Raw genomic sequence first — 18,339 nt, 5'->3', positions numbered from 1 at the left:
TGAGCTGGATTGGTGCTGTCCAATGGCAACTCTGGTGCTGGCTGGCACCATGCCCTTTGAAACTGAGCCAGTGGCTTTTTCTTTTGACAAGCATGGAGAGGGTGATGAATGTTAGGGTTCTGAGGACCCATATGGTTACCATCACTCCCTTGATGAACCAGAGGTTAACTGGTATGAGGAACTGGCAGATGCCAGTGATTTGGACACATCACCACCACTCTCTCCTCTTACCGTTGCTATGGAGGACGGAGCCGCATTTGCAATGGTGCTGCAGAGGGTGGCTGAGTTTCTGGACCGTATGTTACCTTAAGTGGCAGTCAAGATGAACATCTTGATGGATGTGCTTTAGCTGGGAGTCGCACCCTCAGAACCTCTCCTTTCATTCAATGAAGCCCGCAGAGATGTCCTGCTTGCGGCCTGGTCAAAGCCCTGCACAGAGGCTCCTATTCACTGGACGATTGCCTGTCTCCATCATCCTGCTTCTATGGATAACAGTTTCCTCACCCATCACCCCCTGGAGAGCTTGGTGATCCAAGCCACCATTCCAGGATATACCCTGGCATGTTCCCTACCACTCCCTACCACAGGCACTCCAAAAGGCTGGACATCTTTGGTAAGAGGATTTTCCCTCCTGCCAGGCTAGCACTGTGTTCAGTGAACACCCTGTACCTTGTGGGCCGATACACCCAGACTGTGTCAGATTTGTTTGCATAAGTGCTGACCTTGGTCCTGGTGGAGACTCGGCCATACTCACCCAAGCAATTGCTGACAGGTGAGATGCAGCAAACTTTCCCATCAGATGTGAACTGGACATGACTGACTCACAGAGCAATTGTGTCGTCAGGGGCCCTTTGATGCCACGACAGGCTGAGAACCACTCGCCTTTCAGGGGATGTCCAAGCTTCTCTCTTGGACATGGCCTTTGACTTCTCTCACATTGTTGGCGAGAAGTCAGACACAGCACCTGAGGGATTTCAGGACAGCAGAACTAAAGTCAAGTCCTTGGGCCTATCCATACCCCCGCCATCCCCAGTCTGCCTTTGGCCCCTTCCGTGACTATGGAATTGACTACCAACTGTGTCCTTTCTAGCCCAGCCACCAAGGCCAACAGGCTTCCTAGCCTTTTTGTGGCTGAGGATGCAATTCCTACAGACCACGTGGAGCCAACTGCCAGAGTTTGGACCAGTTCACCACTCCCTTGGTAGCCTCAAACCCCTTTAGTTTGCCATAATGTTAGCACAGGTACACAGTGGGGTAGCAGGATTCACCATTATGTGGCCAACTGGTGGTTCCTAACATTGGGCAAGTGGGTTTTACAAATCATCCAGAGGGATTATTCCATCCCCTTTCTGGAAACTCCTCCACGACGGGATAACATAGGACCATCTCTCCTTGCTATTTCTAGGAATGTTGGCCCCTTTGGCCAAAAGGGCCATTGAGAGTGGGCTGGTATCAGAACTAGATCTTAGTTGTTATTCCTGCTACTTTCTGGTGCCCAAAAAGGACAGAGGCTTCCATCCTTTTCTAGCCCTGCTTCTTCTCAACTTCTTCCTGAAAAAGGAGAAGTTCAAGATGCTCACCTTATCTCAGGTCCTGTCTGCCCTGGACCCTGGAGACTAGTTGTTAGCATTGGACTTGCAGGATGCATATTTCCACACCACGTTCCTCCTGCCTGCCCACAGGTGTTACCTTTGGTGTTTTTGGGACTAGAGCACTTTCAGTTTTCCGTGCTCCCATTCGCCTTACCAGCGCACTGGTGGCTCAACACCTAGTGGACTGCCAGCTTCCGGTACACCTTCCCACTGATACCACTCCAGCCCAGACTTCTCAAGAAGATCAGGAACACCTGGGCTCACGTTATTCTTGTAGCTCCGGATGTGGGAATGGAGAGTCTGGTAATCAGAGCTCCTGAGCATGAGCAATGCTCCACAAATCTTGCTGCCCTTTTGAGAGGATCTCCTGTTGCAGCAGGCTTGTAGGAAGCTGGCTCTTTATATAGTGGACCACAATGAGGTACATTGTGCAGCCAGTCCAGGCAAACCCCAAAGATATCACAGAGGCACAAATGACATCCCAAATGCTCTCTTATGTGGTAGGGTGGTCGAGCAGTTAGGCATATCAAAGGGTAGTGCTAAGCATGTAATTCACACACTCATACGGTAAGTGAGATACACACTCAATAAAGAAATCTGACACCAATTTATAAAAATAACACATACTTTTATATAAGTTTATATACCAAAATCACTGGAGTCAGGTGAGTACTTTTCGAGTTATGAATTTTTGGAGTTTGTAAAAGTAGACAGTACATTTTCCAGATTTGTTAATGTTATTGTAAGGAGGAAGAACAAGTACTGCATACAGGTATAGTACAGCGACTTACAGGACCAAACTCCTGGACTTAGGGTGAGTATGGAACAAGGTCCAAGGCCACACCAGCAGGTCACCTCGGGCGGCACTGGGGTGGCCCGGTGCAGCGGATTGTCACGTCTCTGTCTCCAAAGGCAGTTGCAGTGAAGCTAGGTCTGCAGAATCAGGCTGCAGATGTTGTATGGTAGTCCATAGAGGCCGAGCTCGGAGTGGGCTTCGGAGGGCCTGAGGACCACGCTGACATGATTGGTCCACTTCAGCTTAGGCTAGGCAGCTAGGGTGCAGTGGTGATGTCCGGCATCAATTTTCTGGCAGTGTTAGTTCTCACAGTTCTTTTCTGGGTGCCTTCAGATGCAGGGGAGCAGCTCCTTTACTCCAAGGGAGTTCTTCTTGGTGATTTGCGAAGCACTGGCAGCTCTCCCACTTTCTTAGAGGCTGCAGCTGAAAGGCAGGTCATTTGCTCCTCAAGGGTCTGGTGCAACCGGCGGACCGGCGAGGTTGGCCCCAAGTCAGTCATGCTTCTCGGGTTCAGGAGGCTTCTTGTCCACTCCTTTTGTGTCCAGCGAAGATCTGTTTTCCTGGTATCAGGGGTCCCCTAAATACTTAACTTATGGGGCGGTATGGGGAGTGAAGGGTAGTAGCCAATGGGCTATTTATCCTTGGGGTCACTACACCCCCTAGATGACCATTTCCTGTGGGAAGTGGGCATCACCCTGTCCAGAGTTCCTAAATTCCACCACTCACAAGATGGCAGAATTTCCTAGGTGTGTCCTTTTGCCCACTTCAGGCTGGTCACCCGACTGGTCACTCCAGGGGTGTCCAGCCTGGAGGGGTGACACACCTCCTGCATAGCTAATTTTCTGCCAGTCCAGGTGCCAGATGGGCCCAGGGGCAGTGGGAGTTGGCACCTTCCAGTTCTGCATACCAAAGGTGGTGGGCTTCTTTGGTTTTCCCTGCCTTTGAATGCAGATTTGCGAGTCATCCTGTTGGGAGGGGTGGGTTAACACCCCAGCCAGAGCAGGCTTTGGTTCTGACATCCAGAGAGCGGAGGCTCTCACCCTTGGAGGTCAGATTCTCATCTGTTGGCAGCAAACTGGCTAGAACTGGTCAGTGAGCTCACCAGATGTTGGTAGGTTTTTTAAGGGGCACCTCTAAGGTGCCCTCTGGGTTCATGTATTAATAAATGCATCAGTGGAATAAGTGAGGGTTTATTAATATGAGATGTTTGATACCAAACGTCCCTAGTTTCAGTGAAGCCATAATGTATCTGGGGAACTTCTATTGACCAGTGTCCAGCACATGTATTTAATTTAAAATGGCTTCCCTGTTCAGTAATTATGTCTAAGAATTGACAAAGACCTAGCAGGGGCATATCTTCTCTTTCAGATATGCCCAAACATGTAATATTGCACTTTGCCTTAAGGCTGTATGGCCTGCTGTAGGGGTGACTTACAAATATTACATGCAGGGGACATGGTACACACTGCAGACTGGACTTCAAAACAGCTTTGGTTGCTGCAAGGGATCCGGTACCCTGGGGGTTTGTGCTGGCCTTGGTATGCTGATTCACTAGCCATCCTGCTGGAGGAGCTGATAACACCTTCCTCCAGAGCAGGCATTGTTTCTGGCTTCTGAGAGTGTGGGCTGTCACCTCCAGGGGGTCAGATGTCTGTGGTGGCAGGCTGGTCGATACCAGTCAGCCAGCACACTAGAGTATTAGTGGGGTTCAGGGGGCACCTCTAAGGTATCCTCTGGTTGCATGTCATAATAAATCCAAGACTGACATCAGTCTGGGTTTATTAAGATGAGTTGTTTGATACCGAACACTATAGGTTTCAGTGAAACCATTGTGTAGCTGGAGAACCCATAATGACGAGTGTCCAGTACATACCTTAAGATGGCTTCCCTGTTCACTTACAATATCCATTAATTGAACTAGACATCACAGGGGCATATCTACTCATGCCGCTGTGACCTTACGTCATACATAATGGACCCTGCCTTAGGGCTCTAAGGCCTGCCGTAGGGGTGACTTACATATATTTATATGCAGTGAGTGGGGCATGGCACACACGTGTTTTCTCATGGCTTGTACCTTGACACGCAGTCTGCGATGGCAGGCTGTATGCAATTTTTAGGAAGGTCCCTGAGCGTGGCACAATATGTGCTGCAGCCCTTAGCAACACTCTCTAGTACCCAGGCCCAAGGTAACAGGGGTACAATTTAGAGCACTGGCACTGGGGACCGGTTTAGCTGGAACCCAGTACACCTCAGTCGAAAAACCTCACTACCAGTGAGCTAAAAGTGGGGGTGACCATGTTCAAAAGGGACACTTTCCTACATTTGGACAAAAAGCAACCCCCTGAGGGCTTGTGTGCTCATTCCTCTAGAGCCAAGGTTGCGATCATTGATTTAGCTCGTAGAGTCCCTGTCTTGGACATCTGTTAGGCAGCAGTGTGGGCATAATTACAAATGTAAGCTGAGGCCAGAAAGATATCTCAAACAGGAATTAGATAGGTTAAGGTGCCTGTATAGGCAGGTGATTAAAGAGACAAAGGGCACTTTGTAGCATAGTTTGTGGGAGGATATGTGAAAGTCATACAGTGGGGGGCCAGCAAGAGTTCTGGATGAAAGTGAATGAATCCTGCAGTCCACATGGAGGGGGGCTCTAACATGCATGATTGCTGAGAATACTTGGGCAGCAGATTTAGAGGGCCTATATGGTAAATTATGTATTTCATTTAGTCTTTAAATGTGTCCCCGCTAAGAATCTGCCCCCCAGCTGGTTCTCTGTGAAAGAAATAAAGGTCAGAGTTGACTGTATCAAGCTTTCAAGTGCTGTGTGCCCTGATAACTTTCTGCCAGTTTTAATTAAGTCAAATAGTGGCTGGTGGGCGACGGTGTATTCTCTTTTGTTCTATTGGATAGCCTCAATGGGCCAATATCCCTTATCTTGAAGGGGGTCAATAGGGAAACCCATAATAAAAAAGGGGAATGGCTCGCACCCTCACATTATAGACTGATCAGCCTCCTGGATGTCTCTGAGAAGGTGTTCTCAAAAATGTAATTGTCTCGTATGGATGACTGGACGCATGAGCATAAGATCATACCGATTGAGCAAGGAGGATTTCTGGAGGGTCACTCAACCATAGATCATTGTTTTGCTCTTTGGGCCATTATTCAGAAATCCTTGGAAGTGAACCAAAGGCTATGCTGTTGTTTTATTGATTTCCATACAGCCTTTGATACAGTAGACATGGAGGAAGCACCACTCCTGGGAACGTCCGATTGTCCTCCTCAGTGCAATACTAGCATTACATATGGACAATTGAGCATCGTTCTAACTTGGTAACATTTGTACATTATCACAAAAGAGCACCTTCCAGAATGACCTGCGGCAGGGTCTGCAAAGAAAAGTAGACTCCTTTGAGACTTACAGTAAGCAGAATTCACTGAAAGTAAACCTGGATAAAACAAAGGTGTTGGTCTTTAAGAAAAGAGCGAATAACTTCATATGGTGCTTGCTTGCCCAAGAGGTGGAAATGGGGAACTGCTATAAATACCTAGGGCTGTCCTTTGATAGGAATTTAGAGTGGGATATCCATATGGACAACATTAAGCAGAGGTCCATGAGCAAGCAGGTTGTTTGGTCAGATTTAACCAGAAATATGGAGGCATGGCCCTTACACCACTAATGAAGGCCTATGAAGGGAAAATAACCCTGATAGGGCTATATAGAGCAGAGGTACTTACTCTTGACCTCTCTTGCAACTGGGATCTGCTGGAGGGGTGGTCCTCAGGAGGCTGTTGTTGCTGCCACCTAGAACCATGGTTTAAGGTACAAGGAGAGAATTGAATCTGGTCTCCTGAAATTTGCCGGTGAACTCCAGTGCTTTGAGATTTCTCAATAAGCTATCAGGTGATATCGAAGTTTCAAAGGTTTCTAGATCATATTGGGAAGAAATGCACAGTAGTGAAAGGTGGTGGTCAAGGGAAGCAAGGGCCATGATAGGACATTTTTAAAAACTGCATTCTCTCTGAAGTACAATTGATACTTGGTGCCCTTTACCCAGTAAACAAGCTGTCAGAGTACCTTGATTTGATTTCCTCAGGTGCATATGATAAATCCTCAGACCCAACCCAGACTACTCGCAACGAGTTAGAATCTTCGTATTGAGCACCCTGAAAGGGGAAAGGAGAATGGGATTCAGAGAGACTGCCTCAGAGATGATGGTTCGTCAGATATTCAGTCTGCCACCTCACGTCTCATATGACTGGATAACGGCACCTGAAAAAATCACATTCACAATCACTAGGGACACACTATTATCAGTTACTATACTTTATTACTAATTAACCTTTTATTCTTTCTGACATTTAATGTTATTCTCACTCACTCTGAGATCCCTGAGGTCTTGCTTCTCTCTGTTGGTGTATTTGAGTGTTATGGATATGGTAATGAACTTCGTGGAATAGTTATCAAATAAACACGAAGAGTTGTCCGCTTCTTTACTTATGTGATGGAATTTTCCGTTCAGAATAAGTTTTTCTGCACGTTCTTAATTATTCTGTTGGGTTGCTATATATATATATATATATATATATATATATATATAGTTATTTATGGTTGATTTAGGTCAGCTATCGATTTCCTCTTGACTGTCTTTTAAATGCTGTATCTGTAAATGCTTATTCGTCAATAGTTCTTTCCTGCCGTAACCTCTTTAGAGCTGTCAAAAGCTTCCTGTATCTGTAAATGCTTATTCGCTAATAGTTCGTTCCTTCCGTAAGCTCTTTAGAGCTGTCAAGAACTTCCTGTATCTGTAAATGCTTATTCGCCAATAGTTTGTTCCTTCCGTAAGCTCTTTAGAGCTGTCAAGGACTTTCTGAATCTGTAAATGCTTATTTGCCATGAATTATTAATATCTGCAGTTAACTCTTTATCTGTAAAAATGCATGCAACATCTAGTTTTCCTCTCAAAAACGTTTACCTTGAAAGAACGCACTCTCCACACATCTGGATTCCTGTCAGACCACAGTTGAAGTGCGGAGCTTCCAAGCGGCACGCGCGTATCCTAGCAACTAAACTGAATGCAACACTAGTACTGCAACTTAACTTTCTGGATTCTCGTCGGCCATCTTGGATTCCTCTCGTTGGCCTTTTCTTTGCAACAAACTCAATACAGCTTGGAAAACCTTCTTCCAGCTAGCACGTCGCTGTCTCCACTGTGGATACCTTTTTGCCTGCATCCTTATTACTTTTCTTAGACGTTTCACCTTTACAACATGGCAGGTTTGAGGGGTGTTGACAGTACTCCCCCTCAAGGAACAGTTCTCCAATTTAGGTTTGTTTGGATAGGTTCTTTGAAAGCTTTTTATTAATCTTGAGGCATGCACGTAATCATTAGGTTCCCAAGATCGTTCATCTGGCCCATAACCTTTCCAATCAAATATATAGTATAACTTGCCTTTACGTATTTTGGAATCTAAAATTTGATTGACCTCATACTCTTCTGCAGAGCTCATCTGAATAGGACTCGGAGGAGTGTTTTGACGCAAATTTGGAGGACTGTTCTTTAGCAAGGAAACATAAAAAAACTGGATGTATCTTTAGATGTGATGGCAACTGCAATTTAACTGCCACTGGATTGATCATCTTGTCTACTTTAAATGGACCTATGAATCGTGGCTGAAATTTGCGGTTTCCTTTGAGATGTAAATGATGAGTAGATAACCAAACTTTGTCTCCTCTTGCAAAAATTGGATTTTCTCTTCTTTTCCTATCTGCCTGAGCCTTATAAGAGTCTTTTGCTCGGTGATGTTTTTTCTAGCGCTAACTAACGTGGGCTGCAATCTCTTTACCATCTCTTCTACTGCAGGCACTGAGTCATCTTCCTTACCTAAAATTACATTAGGATGCCTACCTTGATTTAGATTAAAGGGGGTGAACCAAGTGGTGGAATGGACAGCATTATTATAAGCAAATTTAGCTGCCCAAACCAACTCTGGACATTCCTTCTCTTGATCAAACAAATAGAGTCTTAAATTTTGTTCTAATTCTTGATTCACTCTCTCTGTTTTCCCATCTGTTTCGGGATGATAACTGGTAGAAAAACATGACTCAATTCCTAATCGCTTAGTAAAAGCCTTCCAAAAGCGAGAAACAAATTGGGACCCCTGTCAGAAATAAGAATTTTTGGAATCCCATGGGCGCGTACTATATGTTGTGTAAACAACTGGGCAACTTGTGGGGCTCAAGGAATTTCTTTTAAAGGAATGAAGTGTGCCATTTTAGTGAAAGTGTCCACAAAAACTAAGATAGTGTTAAAACCTTAACTACTAGGGAGATCTACAATGAGATCCATAGTAACAGTATGCCAAGGATGGGGTGCTGTGGGTAATGGTCTTAAAAGACCTGTGTAGCTGTTCTGCTGGATTTCCCTCTTTGACATTTTTCACAAGTTGACACATATTGTCTTATCTGAGTTTTCATTTGCGGCCACCAAAAAGTTTGTTGTATCAGATTCTGAGTCTTTTGAAATCCTTTATGTCTAGCCAACTGGTCATCATGACAGGCCTGAAGAACTTTTTCCTGCAGTTCCAAAGTCTGCACATACAGTGCACCTTTATAATATGGCAAACCATTCTTGATTACTCTTTCTGGGTCTTCTTAGGACCACTTCAGCATTCCTTCGAGTGTTAAATTTTCTTGGATTTCTTTGGTCAAGTCTGCATAATGAATGGTTAAAAAAACTTCTCTTATAGAGTGATCGGATCTTTTTCTGGAAGCTCTTTAGATGTACCAATATGAATTCGAGACAGAGCATCTGCCTTGCCATTAGCTTTTCCTGGTCGAAAGGTGATAACAAAATCGAAGTCTGCAAAATAAAGGGACCAACGCAGTTGTCTTGCTGTTAATGCACGAGCTGATTTTAAAAACTGTAGATTTCGGAGGTCTGTGTAGACGGTCACTTTATGCTTAGCTCCCAAGATATAGGGGGTCATTCTGACCCTGGCGGCCGGTGACCGCCAGGGTCACCGACCACGGGAACACAGCCAACATGCTGGCGGTGCTCCCAAGGGCATTCTGACCGCGGCGGTTCAGCCGCGGCCAGAAAGGGTAAACCGGCGGTCTCCCGCCGGTTTACCACTGCCCTACAGAATCCTCCATGGCGGCGGAGCGCGCTCCGCCGCCATGGGGATTCTGACACCCCCTACCGCCATCCTGTTCCTGGCGGGTCTCCCGCCAGGAACAGGATGGCGGTAGGGGGTGCCGCGGGGCCCCTGGGGGCCCCTGCAGTGCCCATGCCAATGGCATGGGCACTGCAGGGGCCCCCGTAAGAGGGCCCCACAAAGTATTTCAGTGTCTGCAAAGCAGACACTGAAATACGCGACGGGTGCAACTGCACCCGTCGCACCTTCCCACTACGCCGGCTCCATTCGGAGCCGGCGTCCTCGTGGGAAGGTAGATTTGCCCTGGGCTGGCGGGCGGCCTTTTGGCGGCCGCCCGCCAGCCCAGGGCAAATCTCAAAATACCCTCAGCGGTCTTGTGACCGCGGAGCGGTATTTTGACGGGGGAACATTGGCGGGCGGCGGAGATCACCCCCATAATGTCTCCACTCACGAAAGGTTTCTTTGACCGCCAAAAGATCCTTATCCGCAATTGATTAGTTTATCTCTGGCGGAGTTAATTTTCGAGAGAAGAAGGCAACTGGGTGCAATTGACCTGTATCTTTATGACGCGCGGAAAGAATGCCTCCTATGGTGACGTCAAAAGCATCTGCCTCCACATAATAAGGCTCATCTGGATTGGGGTGGAGCAATATTGGAGCTGTGGTGAAGGAGTTTTTCAAAAAATTAAAAGCGTCATCTGCTTCTTTTGTCTACTCAAACCTCATTCCTTTCTTTAACAAATGAGTGATGGGAGTGACTGTTCACGAAAAGATGGATATGAATCTTTGATAAAAATTGGCGAACCCCAAGAAACTCTGGATTTCTTTAACATTACAAGGAGAAGGACAATTTTGAACTGTCTTTATCTTAGCTGGGTCCATGCTAACTCCTTCCGGTAACAAAATGAATCCTAGGAACTCTACATGTTCTACATGGATGCACACTTCTCCAATTTCACATAAAGATGGTGCTCTTGCAGTCCTGTGAGGATGGATCGAACATGGGAAACATGTTCCTGCAGATTTTCAGAAAAAAATCAGAATATCATCTATATATACGACAGCAAATCTGTCGAGAAATTCTCGTATTATGTCATTGACAAAATGCTGAAAAGATGCAGGAGCGTTATATAATCCATATGGCATCACTTGATATTCAAATAATCCATAACGAGTGCCAAAGGCTGTTTTCCATTCATCCCCAGATGCCACTCGTATCAAATGATATGCCCCTCGCAGATCTAATTTGGTGTAAATGTTAGCATTTTTTACTTGATCTAATAGAACTGACACCAAAGGCAGCGGGTATCGATTCTTGATGGTAACCTGATTGAGGGCTCAGTAATCAATGCAAGCCCAAAGACCCCCATCCTTTTTTGGTATGAAAAACAGTGGGGATAAAACCAGAGATTGAGAAGGGCGAATTAACCCATTAGCAAGATATTGATCTAAATACTCCTTCAAATGTTCAAATGTTGATTCTCTGCTTCAGTCAATGCATATATTCGACTACATGGCAATACCACTCCTGGCTCCAATTCAATGTTGCAATCATATGGTCGATGAGGCAGCAATTTCTCAGCCTCCTTTTTGTCAAAGACTGCAACTAAATCTTCATATTCCTTTGGGATTTCTGTTGCTCCAAGTGCACAAATCATTGGAGAATGTGATGATAAACAGGCAGCTTGGGACTTTGTGAATGTTCCTACTTCACCATGAAAGCAATTCTCTTTACAGTAGGGGGAACTCATTTCTATTCTTCTCTTACTACAGTAAATTTGAGGATTATGTTCAGTAAGCCAAGGCAGACCCAGAATTAATTGAAATTGTGGAGCATCTATTAAATTAAAAATTATCTGTTCCTGATGTCCACAAAATCCTTGCAATTGAATTGGTTTGGTTTCATGAGTAATTGGACCTGAAGAAAGACAGGTACCATCTACTGCTCTTACTACTTCCAGAGTTGATTTCTTGACAAATCGAATTCCCATCTTACGAGCGTATTTGATGTCACAAAAATTGCCTGTAGCTCCAGAATCAATCATAATCAATATTCCCTGGATTTCCTTCTCATGCGTCTTGACTGATATGGTTTGTACCAAATGTGTCGCTGCTGTCTTTAAGGTATTTGCCACTCGCTGCTCTGAGAGAGTTGTCTTGGGTTCTGCTTTAATCAGGGCAACTCCCCCTACTGATAAAGCTGGCCTTTTCCCGACTGAACAGTGTCTGGTTTCTTGGAGGAATTTTTAACAAAATGTCCAGATACACCACAGTATAAACACTGTTGATTCATTCTTCGTTTTTCCTTCTCTTCCTTAGATAATGGACCTCTAATGGAACTAATTTGCATTGGCTCTTCCACTGTTATCCCTTCTCCTACTCTCGTATGATCATTTTTTACTCGATCGAATCTCGGAGGGAGAGGCCGATAATCTCTCCTTTTTTCTGCTCTTCTTTTAGTTAACCGATGGTCAATCTGCAGTACAAGATCAATTAATTCTGAGATTTCAGTGGGTCTGTTCGGAATTTGCGCCAAAGCATCTTTCAATTCATCCTTCAACCCACAATAGAATATGGCAGCTCTTTTTTACTCTGGCCAAGCGGTTTCTACTATGAGTTTATTAAAATGAGCCAGATAAGCTACTAGATCTTTATTACCTTGCCAAATTTCCAACAGTTTATTGGCAGTGGCTTGAGCTGCAGTTTGGTGATCAAATATTCTTAAGAACTCTTCTTTAAAATTTTGAAAATTATATAAAACTGGATCATTTCTGGAAACAATTGGCATGGACCATGCAGCTGCATCACCTGTCAAATAAGACAATATACATGCCACCTTGGTTTGATCTTCGGACAAAATGAGGGGTCTACATAAAAAATGCAATCAGCATTGAGTTAGAAAAATTTGCACCTTATTTGGACCTCCACCAAAACGCTCATGTTGGGCCATGGGGAATAATAGAGGAAATAGCATGAATTACTTGAGTAGATATACCTGTGGACTGTGAAGTACTAGGGGTCTGTGAAAACGCTGAATCACTAGACTTGGAAGTGTTTCTTAACTCATTTATTCATTGTTTTATTTGGACTGTTTCTTCTATGGTATTATTTAATTGCTTCTGCAGTCCTTCTAAAATAGTGGCTAATGCCTTTACATCAATTCCTTCTGCCATACTGCTCAGGAGGAAATCTCACTTCCCTAAAATTAGGGAGGGCACTTCAATCTGTCAGAGTACCTTGATTTGATATCCTCAGGAGCAGATGATAAATCCTCAGACCCAACCCACACTACTCGCAACGAGTTAGAATCTTCATATTGAGTACCCTGAAAGGGGAATGGGATTTAGAGAGACTGCCTCAGAGATGATGGTTCGTCAAATATTCAGTCTGCCACCTCACGTCTTATATGACTAGATAACGGCACCTGGAAAAATCACATTCACAATCACTAGGGACACGCTATTATCAGTTACTATACTTTATTACTAATTAACCTTTTATTCTTTCTGACATTCAATGTTATTCTCACTCACCCTGGGATCCCTGAGGTCTTGCTTCTCTCTGTTGGTGTATTTGAGTGTTATGGATATGGTAATGAACTTTGCGGAATAGTTATCAAATAAAAACGAAGAGTTGTCACCTTCTTTACTTATGTGATGGAATTTTCCGTTCAGAATATGTTTCTCTGCACGTTCTTAATTATTCTGTTGAGTTGCTATATGTATATATATATATATATATATATATATATATATATATATATATATATATATACATATATATATATGTATATACATATATACATATATATATATATATATATATATATATATATATACATAGTTATTTATGGTTGAATTAGGTCAGGTATCGATTTCCTCTTGACTGTCTTTTAAATGCTGTATCTGTAAATGCTTATTCGTCAATAGTTTGTTCCTGCCATAACCTCTTTAGAGCTGTCAAAAGCTTCCTGTATCTGTAAATGCGTATTCGCTAATAGTTTGTTCCTTCTGTAAGCTCTTTAGAGCTGTCAAGAACTTTCTGTATCTGTAAATGCTTATTTGCTAATAGTTCGTTCCTTCTGTAAGCTCTTTATTGCTGCCAAGGACTTTCTGTATCTGTAAATGCTTATTTGCCATGAATTATTATTATCTGCAGTTAACTTGTTATCTGTAAAAATGCATGCAACATCTAGTTTTCCTCTCAAAAACGTTCACCTTGAAAGCGCGCTCTCTCCACACATCTGGATTCCTGTCAGACCACAGTTGAAGTGCAAAGCTACCAAGCGACGCGCACGTATCCTAGCAACTAAACTGAATACAACACTAGTACTGCAGCTTAACTTTCTGGATTCTCGTCAGCCATCTTGAATTCCTCTCTTTGGTCTTTTCTTTGTAACAAACGCAATATAGCTTGGAAAACCTTCTTCCAGCTAGGACGTCGCTGTCTCCACTGTGGATACCTTTTTGCCTGCATCTTTATTGCTTTTCTTAGACGTTTCACTGTTACAACATGGCAGGTTTGAGAAGTCATGACACAGGCTCTGAGAGAATCTCTGGAAAAGGTTGGTGTTTTTTTGGACCCGGCATATTTGAGGGAGAAACCCTTGATCGCCTTCATATTAAACACTTTTGGCCAGCAGACGGCCTTTCTCTATTTGGCTCAGGTACCAGACCTCAGACTAAGAAATGAAAGTGAGAGTTGGGTGTAACCCAATCTTTTCTACTCCTAAATGATTTAATGCTGTCCGGAATAACAATGGATTGTGTACATGTTCCCTGAATGTAAAATGTGTTTTTTTATATTTCTGCCTTTATAACGTTTTCAAGACCTCTATTTTTAAAATATCAAACACTTTCAAGGCTGGAGACAATAGGGCTTCTCTCCGAAATGCTCTATCTTGATGTTGCAGAAGGAACTGCATGTTGCAGAAGGAACTGCATGTTTTAAACTTACTATTAAGCAGAGTTTTAAGGATGGGTTAGAATAAGTTGAGCTGCTCAGGTGGGGTCAGTGGATTTTGAAGTTGATGCTAAATTGTGATTGTTTTATTGTTTTAGAATGTTTTAAATGTCCCAAAAAATCTTTCTTTACCTGCACATGTTTACCAAACATTACTGCCTGGATAGTCAGGTCCATTGTGACACAGATTTGCCCGTTCAGTCCTGCAGGACTATTTGGTCTAATCTGTTCTCAAACCCATCTCTGGGAGGTGTTGCATGGATATCTATTCTAAAGTAAGGAGCCAACGGCTAGAAATCTCTATCAGATAAACAAGTTACTTAAATTAAGTAACACCTTATCTGGTAAGGACTATCTAGCCGAAGATTCTTTACCGACCCTCACTTCCCTGCAAGTTGATTTCTTTGTAGTGTCACCTTTTTGAGTGCCTTAGTACTGCACACCAGTGTATCAGCATTCTTCATGGCGCTGCGCTTCTAGCATGAAAAGTCACAAAAAGAAACTGATGTCAGCATGCTGAACTGGCGCCTATGTAGGCACCGCACACATCACCTCGTTGCGGATGCTGCAGTGGATGCCTAGCCGAATGATTCCACCAACTGATCCACGGGGTTACTGCTCAAGAATTTACGGATGCAGTTTGACACCTGGGGGAATATTCTAAGATAAGGAATATGTGGCTAGATAGAGTCTCTACTAGATAAGGCTTTACCAAAGGTAAGTAACTTGTTCTTCAGGTACTTAAATTGTTGCGAGTGATGAAATATTGCTTGTCCCTCTGGGTTGGGAAGAACCCAACAGCCACCCCTACTCTCTGGAGTTACCACTATAGTCCATACTTAGGTTCAGGGAGGTAGCACCCATACATGATTGTCATGCATGTGTGGAAGCAGAGGATGTATTGCTGGGGGTATGTATGACAATGGTATCCTACATAAATCTGAAAAGTAATGTGACATATATCACGTTGCCAGAGGTCACTTCCTAACATTCAATGCACTGAGTGATTTGTCTCCTTGCAAATATAATGGGCAGGCAAGTGAAATTGGAACCAATACCGTGCCTGTTGTGGCAATTCCCATGCCATTTTAAGATTTAAATACTATTTAGTAAATTATTTAAAAGGTATGTGTTTAATTCATTTAAATTAATGTGATTGTTAATTAAAGGTTTAATTAAATTGTTAATTTTTAAAAGTAGTTATTTTTAAATTTAATATAACAACTCTAAAACAATTTAATACATACACACATATATTTGTATATTATGAAAACAACTTTTCCTCTTCATGTAAAGAAAAGACATCCACACTAATAGTGCTGGTGAAGTGAAACGCGATTTATTTGGCCAAACACGTTTTGGCAAAGCATCGCCTTGACCACCGGTCATGGTCGCAATACAACCAATTACGTGTAAAGTAAAAATGGCAAACATAAATGACATAGATAAATGAGCTACGTATTAAGGCATACATCAATCTGCAGCAAAACAGGTGCCATCTTAGGCTGATTTTAAATTTGAGACATTTTCAAGACATATATCAATACTGTTGGAAGTGCCTCCCTGGAACACTATTTGAACTGATTGTCATTGAACTCGTTCCATATTTCACAACAACAAATAATAAGATTTAAAATCAAATCATAATCTGTCATCACAACAGCAAACCTCATCAATTTGTGCAATAATAATACAAGCTTTACTCAAAAGTATGTTGTGTCAATGTATGATTGCTGCTTCAATAAGCAACCTGATCCAAACATTTATCACTACTATCAATTTTGTTTCCATGATCTTAGTGTTAAAAAAACATAATTGTTGATTATCAAGCCCTACTGGGAACAATCATCATAAAGACAATTTATTCCATTGCATATTAGTTAACAATAAGGTCTTAGGTTAAATATCAGTTTTCTTAGTTTTAATATCAGCTCCCTCGTCCAAAAAACGGCACACCTGTATAAAAACATACCAAATAAAATCAATTAAATGAAATGGCTACCACTTCCCAAAACTGCAAAAGAAAAACACTATTCTGAGAGAAAACCTGAGATGAAAAAATGTACATGTACTGGACACACTTGCTGTATTTATTCACTTTACCCACAAAAGCTCTGTTGCTCTAAAGCAGAAATAAACTTTTCAAATAACATTAAGAGATCAGGTGTATTGCATAAAATGTGGTCAGACTTGTAAATATTTATTTTTTTAATCCTTCAGCTGCACGTTGAAAGCAGTGTTAGGGATTACTTGAAGCCAGGCGGTCATTTGAGAGTGACGATCGAGACAGATGACCAAGCAAAGGTTGCTCTTGCTGTTATTGACACTGCTGTCTACATTCTGAACAAGAAGAACAAGCTGACCCAGAAAAAGGTAGGGCAGTCTGATTCTAACTTGTGTGCAATTTGATAAAGCAACCATTATTACATATCTTGTGCTCCATCACCACGACTTCCCTGGCTTGTGCTGTCACCAAGACGTACACTACCAAAGCCACCATCATCATAACTTCTTACTATTCCTATTGAGACAGCAGCTTGTACTACTGCTTCCTGATAAAGCATCAGTCCTACAACAATGTCTACTGTGATCACTTAGTCCACCACTACATTTTGAAGCATGTAATACAACCATGAGAAGAAAGTTTACAATTTCTACTGTTTACTAAGCGTCACCCATTGCTGAACTGTTCAGTACCACTACAGTACAGTAACTTTACATTCTCCAGTATTGAATCTTTCATAGATTCACATGCTTGAATCTTCTCTGTTGTCATAGTGGGAGCTCCATGGTAATAATCACAAGTAGTGCTTAGAGAAGCATTGAAAATATTATTAAAAATCAAGTGATATAGTTAACCAGTTCATGTTTTTTTTTTTAACCAAATCTCATCCAATCAGAGAGCAGATACCTGGGCACTCTTTCCCTACAAGGCCAGCATACCGCAGATTTTTAACCATACGTCATGTATGAGGTGGTCTCCCTGAGTTCTGCTGAGTTCTACAGTTCATCAAGTCAATGTTTGACCTTTTGATTTCAGAGATTCAGATTTGTTCTTCACTCAGCAATTAGGTATCTACTGAGCTGTGTTTTGCTGACTGACTATCCTGTTAGAGGGTCTAACAAAAGGCTTTTTAGGCCATGTAAATCTTGTGGGAAACCAAGAGTATTCTCAGAACACCCACATAAATAATATCTATACTGGGCCCATCTTCACTAACCAGAGAATCCAAATATGGGAAGTATACCTCGTATGGAGAAACCTCTAAAAAGATTAAACATCCTTGAGTTCTTAGCTGAGGAAAAATTGAAAAAGGCTATGGAACTATTGCAGGAAGAAGAAAGGGCGTCCTCAGAGTTTATGAATACTACTATGGATGTAGCTTCTTCAGGTTTTTGACAAATGGCTGGAGTGGGCAATGTTACACCAACAAGGTTAGCTGAAAGCTATCTCTTTCCATCCAGAAGTTCAGGCCAAGATTCTGGACGTCTTTTGATGGGGAAAATCTTTTAGGGAAGCATGTGGATGACACCCTGCAATCCGTTAAGGCTGTTACGAACATGAAACATTCGCTGTGATTGTTACGGCAACACCGTTTTCAGGCTTTCGAGGCAATAAAGGAAGAGGTCAGTTCTCCTCTAAAGGATTGTATCAGTCATACAGGTATGAACCTTACCCTACAGTCCAGCAGGTTTTTCGACAACAGTATGTCCCACAATAACAATCTCTTTATTGGATTCAACAGTGAAGATTTTGGGCTGGGTGATCCTGGATAATTTAGAGTGCTGGGCAGAGCCTACTTCCTTCTTTTCCCCGTTCCAGTATGGATTTAGA

General features: G+C 42.8%; 1 protein-coding gene across 1 annotated transcript in view; it reads left to right on the top strand.

Moving 5' to 3' along the window:
- LOC138299178 (complement C4-B-like) overlaps window positions 1-18,339 on the top strand; it is a 541,079-nt gene that overhangs the window by 208,637 nt on the left and 314,103 nt on the right. Inside the window, exon 14 of the mRNA XM_069237273.1 lies at window positions 16,725-16,877. Within this exon, the coding sequence (XP_069093374.1) occupies window positions 16,725-16,877 (153 nt within the window). The remainder of the gene's footprint in view (window positions 1-16,724; window positions 16,878-18,339) is intronic.

The sequence above is a fragment of the Pleurodeles waltl genome, chromosome 6 (assembly GCF_031143425.1).
Source record: "Pleurodeles waltl isolate 20211129_DDA chromosome 6, aPleWal1.hap1.20221129, whole genome shotgun sequence".
NCBI lineage: Eukaryota > Metazoa > Chordata > Amphibia > Caudata > Salamandridae > Pleurodeles > Pleurodeles waltl.
The sequence above is the reverse complement of the archived record's forward strand: the minus strand, read 5'-3'. Positions and strand labels throughout refer to the sequence as shown.